The sequence below is a fragment of the Callithrix jacchus genome, chromosome 10 (assembly GCF_049354715.1).
Source record: "Callithrix jacchus isolate 240 chromosome 10, calJac240_pri, whole genome shotgun sequence".
NCBI classification, from domain to species: Eukaryota; Metazoa; Chordata; class Mammalia; order Primates; family Cebidae; genus Callithrix; species Callithrix jacchus.
In genome coordinates this window covers 112,231,533-112,245,334 of record NC_133511.1, presented here as the reverse complement: position 1 = coordinate 112,245,334, position 13,802 = coordinate 112,231,533, and the positions used below count along the sequence as shown (strand labels likewise).

Here is a 13,802-nt window from a genome sequence, read left to right as displayed (position 1 = left end):
GGGGCTCTGCCTTTTGTTTTTGAGACGGAGTCTCGCTGTGTTGCCCAGCCTGGAGTGCAATGGCGTGATCGCCACTCACTGCAACCTCTGCCTCCCAGGTTCAAGAGATTCTCCTGCCTCAGCCTCCTGAGTAGCTGGGACTACATGCGCCTGCCACCACGCCTGGCTGATTTTTTGTTTTTAGTAGAAACGGGGTTTCACCATGTTAGCCAGGATGGTCTCAATCTCCTGACCTCGTGGTCTGCCTGCCTCGGCCTCCCAAAGTGTTGGGATTACTGGTGTGAGCCACTGTGCCCGCCGGGGCTCTGCCTTATTTAACTTTGTATCCCCAACATTTCTAGCATAGGGCTTAGCATGGAGTAAAAATTCAAATGTTTTCTTGGCTGGATGATTGAATGCATAAATAAACAAATGAAGGCACAGTGGTTAGTTAGGACATTCCAGAAACTCAAGGTGAGTCTGTGAGGGGCATATTTGGCTATGGACCAATCTGCCATTGGTACATTGAGCCAAGTGCCTTGCTAGATTTGTCTTTTTTTTTTTTTGAGACAAAAAAGTCTCCCTCGTCTGGGCTGAAGTGCAGTGGCACGATCTCAGCTCACTGCAACCTCAGCCTCCCCAGTTCAAGCAATTCTCCTGTCTCAGTCTCCCAAGTAGCTGGGACTACAGGCACCGGCCACTATGCCAACTAATTTTTTTGTGTGTGTGTTTTTAGTAGAGATGGGGTTTCCCCATATTGATTGGGCTTGTCTTGAACTCCTGACTTCAGGTGATCCACCTGCCTCTGCCTCCCAAAGTGCTGGGATTACAGGCGTAAACCACCACACCCAGCCTTAGATTTCTCTTTATGCAGCCCTCTATCCATGGACATCTCTTGAACTCAGGGTTGGGGACAGCACGGATAGAGCAGTATGGATGTTAAGGGCTCTGGCCGTAGAGCGCAGAATCGGAGCCCTGGGGGCATCATTAGCTTGGAGCTGGCTTTCCAAGGGCCTGTGTACTTTCACCTTAGAAGCAGCCCCTATGCTCTGGGTTTTATTTTGTTGTTTTTTTTCCCCATACAGTACCTTAGGAGCAGTTAAGATCAGCTGCAACATTTCTGCTTTCTGCTCCCAGACTTGAGCCCAAGGCAAGCCAGTTGTTTTCCACTCCACATCCCTTCTCCTCTTGGTCTGATGAACAGCCCTATTTTCTGAGTCTCTCTATGGCCTGGCTTTCCCACATCCCACAGCCTGGCTGCCAACTTTATTTTTAACGAGGTTTTAATAGGTAGTTCCTGTAATTAATTTCATTCTTGTGTTTTCACACTCCAGTCTAGGTGCCTAAAGGCCTTCAGGCCCTAGGTAGGCTGTTAAGTGATTTTAAACAATACAAAACACTGTGGCTGTCATTTGCCATTTTCCCAGCTCCTCTGATCTGCAGTTGTTACAATCATTAATTAGCTGGGGCTCATGGCTCAGTGGAAGGTCAGCCGGGTCACCTGTCATGTTTTACAGAGGTAGAGAGATAAGGAGAGAAGGGACTTTTCCAAGCCCTAAGCGAGAGTGGGTGTTGAAACTGGTTTCAGAAACCACATCCCAGGTTTCAGATTCACTATTCAGGTATGATTTGCCAAACACGGCCAGCATCCTCAGGCCAAAGGTGGCGCGCCTTGGGTGCCCCACAGGTGTCTTGGGGAAGCAGTTTTACCCTCCCATTAGCACTGCCCAGCAAGTGAGCCCTCACCGATAAAATTACCCCCATTCATTTTCTCCAGGCCCCTTTTCCATTTTGTGAGCGGATTCAACTGAGTCAAGAAAGCGTCAGTGATTCCCCCTGGATCTAGAAACAACGTAATTTTGCTATTTTTAAAGCTGCCGTTTAAAACTCCGCGCATTCACACTCCTCAGGGAGCTGGGAGTGGGAGGAATTGTACGAGCGCAGCGAGGCGCCTCGGCTTCCCAGGGCGCAGCGCCGCGTCCCTGGGGGCGCACTCCTCGGAGAGCGCCGGGGATCTCCGACCCGCACCGAATCTGAGCGGCCGGGACCCTCTGCATCCCGGGCGTCTGACCCCATTGGCCCGCGCTCCCCCTAGTCTCCCAGACTTGGGGGCACTGCGGCTGTTTCACCGGGCCCAGGAGAGAGCGGGAGGGGAGGAGAGGCAAAGCAGGTGGCGATTAGGTCAGCTTCGGAACATTCTTGGACCGCTCCAGTGGATATAAATAACAGACGGGCCGGCTCTGCAAAATCTCCCCCTCAGGGGAAAGCGGGGAGAGGGGAGGGGGAAAAGGGGAGGGAGAAGGGATTTATTTAGTGTGGGGTGGCATCGTGGCGATCTGGAAAAATCTACCAGACTGATAAAAGGGGTGAAGGGACGAAGGGATTTAAGAATGAATCGCGGTGCAAAATCTGGAAATAAGAACTCGGAGGGGGAGGAACTTACGCCTTTTTGTGCCACCCCCACTGCGTGTTCGTCTCAGGCTTTAGAAGGCGCCCCAGATTAGCAGGGGAGCTGTGGAAGGGTAGAGCACGGCTTTGGAGTCCCGGCCCTGCCGGACTGGAGGGAGATCTTGGGCAAGCCCCCGAAAAGCCCGCGAGCCTCAGTTTTTGCATCTGTATAATGGGAATCCCAGTGCTTACAAGGGGTGATTGTGAGCCTCGCCTGAGCCAATTTCTAAGCAAGCTGTGCTCAACCAAAAATGTAAGGCACTGTAGCCCCCCGGCCCCGCTCCAGGGCTGCCTATGCCGGCCCGGTCCCTTCTTGCTCCCTCCCGTCTCCCAGGCTCTGCAAAGCCGAAATCTGGCTCACTGAGGCCCAGGGGCGCAATCCTGGGAAGCCCGCCCAGGCGCTCTACACACGAGAGCGGAAAACTCCCGGCTCGCGACCCAAGAGCCGCGGGTCGATGCGATGCCTGCAGCCCCGCAGCCCCGCCGCGTGGGGTAGAGGTAGAGGCAGCGGCGGCCAGGAGAGGGCGGGGCCGGGGGCCGGGCTTCCCGGGGGAGGGCCCGGCGCGCTCCGGGAGGCGGCCGCGCGGGCCCGGGAGCGGCAAGACTCGGGCCGGAGCGTGGCCGGACCCCCGCCCGCCGAGGTGCCCCAGGAGGACGCGGTGAGTGCCCTGGAGGGGACGCACCGGCGGGTGCCGTGGCTCGAGCCCGCCCTCTCCTGCCCGGCTCCTGAAGTTTGCAGCGGAGCCGACTCCAGCCCCAGGAGCCCCCGGCCACCCCGCTCTACGTGCCGATGGGAAGGGCCGCAGCCGCGCGGAGGGGCCGTCCCATCTGCTGCGCAGCGGGCTCCGCAATTCCGCAGGCCTCCCGGGGGAGGGGGTGCCAGCGTTGGAGCTGAGCCATCTCCAGGGCCCCTCGAGGGCCCCATCCGCCCGCCTCGCGCCCGTCCCGGGGCCCGAGAGGGGCCTCACTCCCTGGCGACCCCACGCGCTCTGCAGCAAGCCCCAATTCCTGGGTCTTCTGCCCGGGGCTACCAACTGGAGTCCACTGCGAGGCCGGCCCAGGCAGGGGGCGTCCCCTCCCCGTGGCGATGACGGTGGCCCCACCCCCGCCGAAACCAAGTTCAACAAGTTTGGCCAAGAAGTCCTAGAGCTTAGGTGGCTAGGCCTGGCCCTGCCGCTCCGCGTGGCTCCACCGGCTCAGAGTTCTGCAGCTCCGGGCGGCAAGGGGTTCTGTCGAGGGGCGCGGTCCATAAGGGTTGAGGCCAGAGGCGCGCAGCCCCTGGGCTCCGAGCTCTGGAGTGAAGGCTGGGGTTCGGAGTGCGTCATCAGGGAGCAGGCACCCCGGCCGGTAGGTCGGGTTTCCAAAAGTGCCCCTTTGTTATGCCCCTCCCTGGCCCTGCCTCCTCCCCCTTTCGCTGCGCCACCCCCTCCCCCAGCCTCCTGACCTCCAGGCTGGCTCTCGCTACCGATTCCAGCCCCTCTAGCCTCGCTGCCCCTCTCGGGACCAGCCGACTGCCTCTCCCCGCTGCGTCCTCAAATCCTAGGGCTGCGGGCCGACGCGGGGTGGTGGTGGGACGACTCCGGGGGAAGAAGCCCTTGGGCGCAGCGTCTGACTCAGGACGCAGGGATGGGCCGGGCAGGATGGCTGAGCTCCCTCCCAGGCGCAAGCCCCTAGCTTCTTGAAGGGGTCGCGGCTGGTCTGTCTGGGTCGGGTACCTTCAGGCCTCAGGTATGGAGAGTGGGTCTTCCCTGAATCAGGGACTCCTACCTTGGCCCGTACAGCTGCAAGGAGACCCTGCCAGGTCCAGGAAGACCTCTCAGCCCGTAGGTGCTGGCTCCCGAGACTGGGAAGATTGCATTACTTACTTTCTGAGCTCTGGCCTTTGATGGGGTGTGTTCTGGGGACTGTTTGGGTCTTTGTTGAGCTCAGGAGGCACAGGGTGCCAACCTCCTCAACAGGGGCTAAGGTGCAAGGCTCTCTGCAACACACACAGTGAGGTCAGGCTGAGGCTGTGGAGCCTGGCTGCACCCGGGGCTTGGGCCTATGTTTGCTCTGGGAGGCTGGAGGGAGCTGTGCCAGCCCGGTACACACAGCTTGCTCTGTTCTGGGGCCAGAGAGAGGGAAGGGGTGGGGGGCAGCTCTCTGGAGAGTAGGGAGCGCGGAGGCTGGAGCAGGCAGGGGGCCCCAGGCCCCTGAGGCTGAACTGGGGTGGCTCCAGAACCCTACAATTCATGACTGCAGCTCTCTTTCTTGCCATCGCCCTGTCAGGTCCTCTCTGGGCTGGCAGGACAGACTCCAGAGGGAACCAAGTGTGGGGCCCCTGGTGGGCACCTCCATTGCCTGGGTCTCTGCAGAGCCCCTAGCTCTGCCTCCTGTTAGCATAGGAGGAAGCCCGCTTGCACGGAGTGTTCCCACAGCTGCTGGAGCTTGCAGCTTTCCTGGGCTCCAGGTGGACATCGCTTGTTTTCTCACTTAACCAATTATTGCTGATTCCAGCGAGTGGGGACACACAAATCAGAATCCTAGAAGCCTCTCTCCGTGAGTGGAGACAGACACTGTCCATAACCCATGGGTTAATGCCCCTACCGAGGGGTCACCTGGGGCTATGGGAGCAAGGATAGAGGAACAGGGGAAGTGGCTGAGAAGATGCCTCAATTGGAGGTCTGAAGGAGCAGAGGTTCATGAGTTTGGAAGAAGTGCTGTGACTGAACCCTGCTTTGGGGACAGAGGTCACACACTGTCCTCCTGGGTCTGGCTGTGTCCCTTGGGCCTGCTCAGAGAGGAAGCGATTTCCTTCTAGGGTCCGTGAGTCAATCCGTGCTGGGGACAGCTGAGACCTTGCCCAAAGATAGGAGGAGAGCAGCCACATGCCACTGTGTCCTCGAGTCTCTGGGATGGTGGCTCTGGGGTTGGAATTGGCCTCCCCTCCTCTGTGATTCTGGGGAACTTTTTTTTTTTTTTTTTTTTGAGACAGTCTCACTCTGTTGCCCAGGCAGTGGCACAATCTCAGCTCACTGCAATCTCTGACTCCCAGGTTCAATTGATTTTTCTGCCTTAGTCTCCCAAGTATCTCGGACTACAGGTGCCTGCCACCAGGCCTGGCTAGTTTTTATATTTTTAGTAGAGACAGGGTTTCTCCATGTTGGCCAGGATGGTCTCGAATTCCTGACCTCACGTGATCCACTCACCTCAGTCTCCCAAAATGCTGGGATTACAGGCATGAGCCATTGCACCCAGCCTGGGGAATATTCGTTTTTTTTTTGAGACTGAGTCTTGTTCTGTCGCCCAGGCTGGAGTGCAGTGGTGCGATCTCTGCTCATTGCAACCTCCGCCTCCTGGGTTCAAGGGATTCTCCTGCCTCAGCCTCCCAAGTAGCTGGGACTACAGGCACGCACCACCATGCCCAGCTAATTTTTGTATTTTTAGTAGAGACGGTGTTTCACCATGTTAGCCAGGATGGTCTCGATCTCTTGAGCTTGTGATCCACCTGCCTCGGCCTCCCCAAGTGTTGCGGTTACAGGTGTAAGCCACTGTGCCCAGCCGGGAATGTTATGGCTGGCCATTGCTTCTCACTTCCCCATGCTATCCCGAGGGCAGGCCCAGGTTGTGTGGGCCCTCAGTAGATGTGTGGACTGAGATGACTATCTTCCTGTGACTATAGGGCCCCTTGTATTTCTGGTGTGTTGCTTGGTTTGAGTTTCACGCCGGCCCTGGCATAGCAGCAGAGCACACGGAGGAGTTTCCATCTTGGAGCTGGGGCCTCCTTAGGAGGGGACAGTTACATGTGCTTGTTCAGGCTTCCTGGCCAAGACAGAACCCAGGCCTCTTGGCTCCCTTCGTGCTCTCCAGCACAAGGAGCTATTGGGATGTAGCCAGGCACCCTCTGACTTGGCCTCTTAGGTAATAGGGTCATCTTGTCACTCAAGGGAAGGCAACAGAGCCCTGGCCGGGGCAGGAGTCCTCTTCTCTCATCAGCAGTTGGGGGAGTGGGGCCCTCTGCCCACCACCCACCCCCGCCTGCCATTTAATCCTCAGCTGGATCGTGTGACCCGCTTGGCATTCTCCTCCCTGGAATCTGGCGCTTCTGACAGCAGTTGCTATATTGGGGGTGCCGGGCACCGCCCTGGACACTCTAGGCCCCCACCCTCACCCCCGCTCTACTCTTCTTCAAGGCAGAGTCACAGTGGCAGCTTTGAGAGTTGGACACCCGCGTCCCTGAAGTGATCTCTAGGCCCCAGGTATGTGGGGGTTAAGGGGGGAAGGGCAGAGCCATGAGAGGAAGAGCTATGAGACTCCATCCTCGCCCATCCTCGTTCTTCTTGGGGACTTCAGTGCCCTGCCTGCTAAGTCCTAGCTCTTGGTGGTGGGGATGGCGGTGGGACAAGGCCCAGGGATAGAGAGGCTTTTCCTATCCCCAAAAGCATATGTCTAGCTTTCCCGCTTACCCCTCTGCCCTCCACAGCCCCAAATCTGCCACCATTCCGTGCTGCGGGGACACCATGGCTCCAGAAGAGGACGCTGGAGGGGAGGCCTTAGGGGGCAGTTTCTGGGAGGTGAGCAGCTGGGTCCTGGGCTCAGCTACTTGTCTAGGGGAGGAGCCCAGCCGACAGCCCCAGCCCAAGATGGGGTTTCTCCCTGGTGATGGTGCCCTTCTCCTGCATGCCCAGGCTGGCAACTACAGGCGCACGGTGCAGCGGGTGGAGGATGGGCACCGGCTGTGCGGGGATCTGGTCAGCTGCTTCCAGGAGCGTGCCCGCATCGAGAAGGCCTACGCCCAGCAGTTGGCCGACTGGGCCCGAAAGTGGAGGGGCACTGTGGAGAAGGGTGAGCCAGGCCCTCACAGGGGGCAGAGGGCAGCCGAGTGCAGGACTGTTGGGGTAGCTTCTTTGGCCCGTCTTGTGGGAAGTTTGAGGCCTCCAAGTCTACCCTCCCTTAGAAAGGGGAGAGCCTCGTGGTCATCCTTGTGGCTGTGGGGTTAGAGTTTACAAAGGCTGCTCATGAGTTACTTCCACAGTTCTAACAACTCTGTTTTGCTCATTTTCTTTCTTTTTTTTTTTTGAAATGGAGTTTTGCTCTGGTCACCCAGGCTGGAGTGCAGTGATGTAATGTCGGCTCACTGCAACCTCTGCCTCTCAAATCCAAGTGATTCTCCTGCTTCAGCCTCCCAAGTAGCTGGGATTACAGGCACCTGCCACCATGCCCAGCTAATTTTGTATTTTTAGTAGAGATGGGGTTTTACCATGTTGTCCAGGCTGGTCTCAAACTCCTGACCGCGGGTCTTAGCCTCCCAAAGTGCTGGGATGAGCCTCCACGCCTGGCCTTCTTTCCTTTCTTTATTATATATTAGTTTTTAGACAGGGTCTCACTCTGTTATCCAGGCTGGAGTGCAGTGGTACAATCCCAGCTCACTGCAACCTCCATCTCCCAGGCTCAAGTGATCTTCCCGCCTCGGTCTCCTGAATAGCTGGGACCACAGGCATGTACCACCATACTTGGCTAATTTTTGCATTTTTTGTAAAGATGGGGTCTTACTATGTTGCTCAGGCTGGTTTTGAACCCCTGGGCTCAAGTGATCCTCTCTCCTTGGCCTCCCAAAGTGCCAGGATTACAGGCGTGAGCCACAACACCTGGCCTGTTTTATATATTTTCTAGAGGAGAAACTGGAAGTTCAGAGAGGCTAAAGGACTTGCCTGATGGTACACAGCTAGGAAGTGCTGAAGGTTGAGCCCGGGCACTCTGACTGGGAGCCTGGACCTTTCCACTCTGCACTCGGTCTTCCTCGAGGGCACACACAGGCTTTTCCTTTGAGGCCATAGAATGTAGTGTTTATGCAGCAGATGGGTTTGAATCTCAGCTCCTCCTGTAGCCATAATGCTTTGGTGAGTTCACTTCTCTGGGCCTCAGTGTTTTGCCTGTTCGGTGTTGACAGTGTCACTGTCCTCACGGTGGTGGCTGAGACAAGGATTCATAAGCCCAGCTGACAGGGTTGTCATTCACCTTTGCACCCCATGTCTCCATGTCTGATGCCCAGCGAGAGGGGCAGGGTTCATTTTGGGTGGTACCCAGACCTGGCCCAAGCCCTGGCCCTCCCCGCAGGCCCCCAGTATGGCACATTGGAGAAGGCCTGGCATGCCTTCTTCACGGCGGCTGAGCGGCTGAGCGCGATGCACCTGGAGGTGCGGGAGAAGCTTCAAGGGCAGGACAGTGAGCGGGTGCGCGCCTGGCAGCGGGGGGCCTTCCACCGGCCAGTGCTGGGTGGTTTCCGTGAGAGCCGGGCGGCGGAGGATGGCTTCCGCAAGGCCCAGAAGCCGTGGCTGAAGAGGCTGAAAGAGGTGAGGCTGGGTGGGAGAGGTATCGGCAGCAGGCTCCTTCCTGATCTGCAAGGGCTTGAGGGGGCCAGGTCGTGGCATCCAGGGTCCAGAGTGGTCCCTGTGCATGCCAGGTTGAGGCTTCCAAGAAGAGCTACCACGCATCCCGGAAGGACGAGAAGACAGCCCAGACGAGGGAGAGCCACGCGAAGGCAGACAGCGCCATCTCCCAGGAGCAGCTGCGCAAACTGCAGGAACGGGTGGAACGCTGTGCCAAGGAGGCCGAGAAGGTACCGGCTGCAGGTCTCAGGCCTGGCCCCCGCCCAGGGCATGACTTCCTGAATGAATCTTGCTCCTCAAAAACCTTGTCTAGTCCCCAGCACTCTTATTACCCTAATCCCCACCTGCCACCCTCTCTCCAGATAATGATTTAAAGGAGGAACCTGACAAAAGGTGATGCTTACCTAGGGAAAGAAATGGAGTTTCAGGCATTGGGATGACTTCAGCACTCAAGAACTTCCAGCTGTTTTCCTTGCCCAGTGTCCTGTATTGCCTGCTCTGCCTGAAGTGTCCCTTCCTGCAGCTCTGCATATGCAAATCCATCCCATCCTGAGATGCTGCACAGTTTCCACCTCCTCCAGGAAGCCTTTTCTGATTTCTCCCATTCTTCCCTGTAGGTTGACCTCATTTCACTCTCCACCAGACTTTTTTTTTTTTGAAATGGAGTCTTGCTCTGCCACCCAGGCTGGAGTGTAGTGACACAATCTCCGCTCACTGCAACCTCTGTCTCCCAGGTTCAAGCGATTCCCCTGCCTCAGCTTCCTGAGTAGCTGGGACTACTACAGGCGTGCGCTACAACACCCAGCTAATTTTTTGTATTTTAATAGAGACAGTGTTTCACCATGTTGGCCAGGATGGTCTTGATCACCTGACCTCGTGATCTGAATGCCTCAGCCTCTCAAAGTACTGGGATTATAGGTGGTAGACTTTTATTTATTTATTTAATTTTAATTTTAAACTCTTTTTTTCTCTTTTTTTTTTTTTTTTTTTGAGACGGAGTTTCGCTCTTGCTACCCAGGCTGGAGTGCAATGGCGCGATCTCGGCTCACCGCAATCTCCGCCTCCTGGGTTCAGGCAATTCTCCTGCCTCAGCCTCCCGAGCAGCTGGGATTACAGGCACGCACCACCGTGCCCAGCTAATTTTTTTTGTAATTTTTAGTAGAGACGGGGTTTCACCATGTTGACCAAGATGGTCTCGATCTGTTGACCTCGTGATCCACCCGCCTCGGCCTCCCAAAGTGCTGGGATTACAGGCTTGAGCCACCGCGCCCGGCCTAATTTTAAACTCTGTGTGAAATATGAGGTAGACTTTTTTTTTTGAGACGGAGTTTTGCTCTTGTTACCCAGGCTGGAGTGCAATGGCGTGATCTCGGCTCACCGCAACTTCCGCCTCCTGGGCTCAGGCAATTCTCCGGCCTCAGCCTCCTGAGTAGCTGGGATTACAGGCATGCACCACCATGCCCAGCTAAGTTTTTGTATTTTTAGTAAAGACAGGGTTTCACCATGTTGACCAGGGTGGTCTCGATCTCTTGACCTCATGATCCACCTGCCTCGGCCTCCGAAAGTGCTGGGATTACAGACATGAGCCACCGCTCCTGGCCAAGGTGCACTTTTTTCTTTTGAGATGGAGCCTTGCTCTGTAGCCCAGTGCAGTGGTGCGATCTCAACTCACTGCAACCTCCGCCTTCTGGATTCCAGTTCAAGCAATTCTGCCTCAGCCTCCTGAGTAGCTGGGATTACAGGCGCATGCCACCATGCTCAGCTAACTTTTGTATTTTTAGTAGACACAGGGTTTCACCATGTTGGCCAGGCTGGTCTTGAACTGACCTCATGATCCACCCACCTCAGCCTCCCAAAATGCTGGGATTATAGGAGTGAGCCATACCAGACTCTTATCTGCTGCGTCTGATGTCACCTCCCTTGTTAGGCTGCTGGAGTCCTTGAGGGCAGGAACTGGGTCTTAGGACTGATGGCCCCTCATGGCTAGCCCTGGGTTTAGCAGCCCATGGCAGTGTCTGGTAAATACTGGTGAAGTCCAGAATGGAAGAAGGTCTGGTCCTCACCAGGCCCCTCCTCTCCCACCCAGACGAAAGCTCAGTACGAGCAGACGCTTGCGGAGCTCCATCGCTACACTCCACGCTACATGGAGGACATGGAGCAGGCCTTCGAGACCTGCCAGGCCGCTGAGCGCCAGCGGCTTCTTTTCTTCAAGGATATGCTGCTCACCTTACACCAGCACCTTGACCTTTCCAGCAGTGAGAAGTATGGGCTGCCTGGTGGGCGTGGAGATCTGGGGTAGTGCTGGGTCCCTTCCGTCTCCCCCAGGCTCTGGCTGAGGAAATGCCTTGGGTCACAGGTTCCATGAACTCCACCGCAACTTGCACCAGAGCATTGAGGCAGCCAGTGACGAAGAGGATCTGCGCTGGTGGCGCAGTACCCACGGGCCAGGCATGGCCATGAACTGGCCACAGTTTGAGGCACGTGTTCCAGGCGGGGTGGGGCTGGGAGGTGGGATGGGCTCCCACTTGGCTCCGGCCAGGGCTAGGGATGAAGTGAAGGTGGTCTGGATGGGCCTGGCTGCCTCCAAGCAGCAGCCCCGCCTGACTGTAAGCGCTGTCCCCACAGGAGTGGTCCTTGGACACACAGAGGACAATCAGCCGGAAAGAGAAGGGTGGCCGGAGCCCCGATGAGGTTACCCTGACCAGCATCATGCCCACAAGAGATGGCACTGCACCCCCACCCCAGTCCCCAGGGTCCCCAGGGTGAGAGCCAGGAGCGTGGCTGTGGCAAAGAAACAGCTCTGCCTCCCGCCTTCCTTTCCTTTCTCTTTGGTTTCATTCTGTTCACACCTGAAATGGGCTGAAAATTGGTGCCACGGACCTGAGGGCCTACTCAGTAGTTGTAATGATAGTGGTTCTCATAGTGGTTTAGATTTGCCAGGCATTGTCCGCGTTCCCTCTCCTTTATGCCTTAAATCGGCATTGTGTGGCAGGGATTGCCCCTTTGCTCACAGCCCCGCATGGTGAGGTAGAGCTAGAGCTAGAATCTTTCAGCACCTCACCTGCCTCCCCCAGGTGCCTCTGGGGGTGGGGTGGCCTTTGCCCTAATCCTTTGCCCTGTGTTTCTTGCACTCTGAGCTGCTCCCTTTGTCTCCTCTCTCCAGCACGGGGCAGGATGAGGAGTGGTCAGATGAGGAGAGTCCCCGGAAGGCCGCCACAGGGGTTCGGGTGCGGGCGCTCTATGACTACGCGGGGCAGGAAGCTGATGAGCTGAGCTTCCGAGCAGGTACCCTGGGACCCCTTTCCTGTTCCTTTCCAGGCTTCGCTCTCTGCTTTACCTGCCTGAGGAGGGGTATGGGAAAGGGAAGCCACCTACCCACTTCTCAAGCGCCAGTCCTCTGGGTCCAGTCAGACAGCTGGGGCCCTGTGGCTGCATTCGGGATCTGGGGTGGGACAGCTTGTTGACTTTGACCTACCTCTGCCTGAGCCATGTCTGGGGGACTACACCATCTGCCTCAGTGCTTGACTCAGTTGCAGGAACGGGCTGGGCCAGGGCCACTGGCAGTGACCAATCCCCCGTCCCCCAGGGGAAGAGCTGCTGAAGATGAGCGAGGAGGATGAGCAGGGCTGGTGCCAGGGCCAGCTGCAGAGCGGCCGTATTGGCCTGTACCCTGCCAATTACGTGGAGTGTGTGGGCGCCTGAGTGCCCTGAAAGCCCTTCAGTGACGTTTTCCCACCCTGGGGCAGAGCCCGGCTTCTCCTGGACAGCTGGACCCTCAGGGCCCTCAACCATCGCTCCCCTGCTGCTCCTCTGTCCCTTGAGGGAGGAAGTCCTGGGACCCAGGGAGGGAAAGGGCCTTTGTTTAGAAAGGGACTGGTAGGGAAAGGCCAACTGAGTCTTGGATGAGGGCAAGATGTGAGGTCAGAGGTGACAGAATAGTTAAGGGGTGCCTGGGCCCCGTAGGAGCTGTGGACCCAGTTCCTGACCTCTGCTTTGGGGTTCCTGGGGTGGGCTTGGGGTGAGTGTAGTTCCAGCCTAGCATCACCCATTTGTGGCTTGTTCTAGCATGTATTAAAACTTGACAAAAAAAAAAACACTGTCGGGCTCATGTGCATCTTTTTGATAGGACACTCGTGCCAGGCCTCCAGAGGGCATCTGGAGAGAGGCCTAGCGTCTGTTATGGGGCCGGGGTTGGAAAAGGGTTTGCCTGCGTGGCACCTGCCCTGGAACTCTGAGATCCTAATCTGGAGTGGAAGGGACTCGCTGTTTGGCTTGCTGTGAGCCGAGAACGGCCGGAGGCTGGGCGAGAGAGGCCAGCCACTGCGTCTGCCCGTTCAGGCCGGAGGAACCAGCCAGGAGTGTTTGGGCAGACTGTTACTCCTTTTTTTTTTTTTTGAGACAGTTTCGCTCTTGTTACGCAGGCTGGAGTGCAATGGCGCGATCTCGGCTCACCGCAACCTCCGCCTCCTGAGTTCAGGCAATTCTCCCGCCTCAGCCTCCTGAGTAGCTGGGATTACAGGCATGCGCCACCATGCCCAGCTAATTTTTTGTAGTTTTAGTAGAGACAGGGTTTCACCATGTTGACCAGGATGGTCTCGATCTCTTGACCTCGTGATCCACCCGCCTACGCGTGCTGGGATTACAGGCTTGAGCCACCGCGCCCGGCCGGTTACTCCTTACTCACCGATCTGTTACTGGCTGGAGTAGAGAGGGTCCCCACCCGAAGCCTTCCGCCGCTCACGCCGCGTGGGGGCGACTCCACCTGGGAATCCCGGCGTTGGGGCGGCGCGCGAGGAGGTTTGGGCTGGCCCGCGCGCCGTCGCTCCTCCCCGGCTGCGTATTGGCCCGGCACGGCGTTGATTCTTGCGGCCGCGGCTGACGTCCCCGCCCTTATCCCGCCTGCTGCCCATTGGTCCAGATTATGCCCCAGTCACTGCACCCCTCGGTTGGCCGGGGCACTGGCGAGTCCGCCCTCCCCTCCGCGGATTGGCCTGCGGCGGGACCCGT

The 13,802-nt window shown here is 57.3% G+C and overlaps 1 protein-coding gene across 6 annotated transcripts; it reads left to right on the top strand.

Annotated features, from left to right (window-relative positions):
• Positions 1-2,997: 2,997 nt before the first annotated feature.
• On the top strand, positions 2,998-12,889 carry PACSIN3 (protein kinase C and casein kinase substrate in neurons 3). 6 transcript variants are annotated; one of them, XM_009008044.5, is made up of 11 exons: positions 2,998-3,086; positions 6,604-6,665; positions 6,890-6,980; positions 7,095-7,251; positions 8,524-8,759; positions 8,870-9,025; positions 10,882-11,057; positions 11,152-11,272; positions 11,421-11,557; positions 11,959-12,080; positions 12,382-12,889. In XM_009008044.5, exons 3-11 carry the CDS (start codon positions 6,927-6,929, stop codon positions 12,495-12,497), a joined length of 1,275 nt encoding a protein of 424 aa, XP_009006292.3. In that variant the 5' UTR covers positions 2,998-3,086; positions 6,604-6,665; positions 6,890-6,926; the 3' UTR covers positions 12,498-12,889. The 6 variants fall into 6 exon arrangements, with proteins under 6 accessions (XP_009006292.3, XP_003734296.3, XP_078197112.1 ...); XM_003734248.6 differs by having other exon boundaries at positions 6,600-6,665; XM_078340986.1 differs by having other exon boundaries at positions 6,463-6,665.
• Positions 12,890-13,802: the final 913 nt, after the last annotated feature.

Excerpts from the sequence above, each read along its gene's own strand:
- PACSIN3 (XM_009008044.5), top strand. The coding sequence starts at position 6,927 with ATGGCTCCAGAAGAGGACGCTGGAGGGGAGGCCTTAGGGGGCAGTTTC. Across the intron at positions 6,981-7,094 it reads TAGGGGGCAGTTTCTGGGAG|GCTGGCAACTACAGGCGCAC; the intron begins GTGAGCAGCTGG and ends CTGCATGCCCAG. Across the intron at positions 9,026-10,881 it reads GTGCCAAGGAGGCCGAGAAG|ACGAAAGCTCAGTACGAGCA; the intron begins GTACCGGCTGCA and ends TCTCCCACCCAG.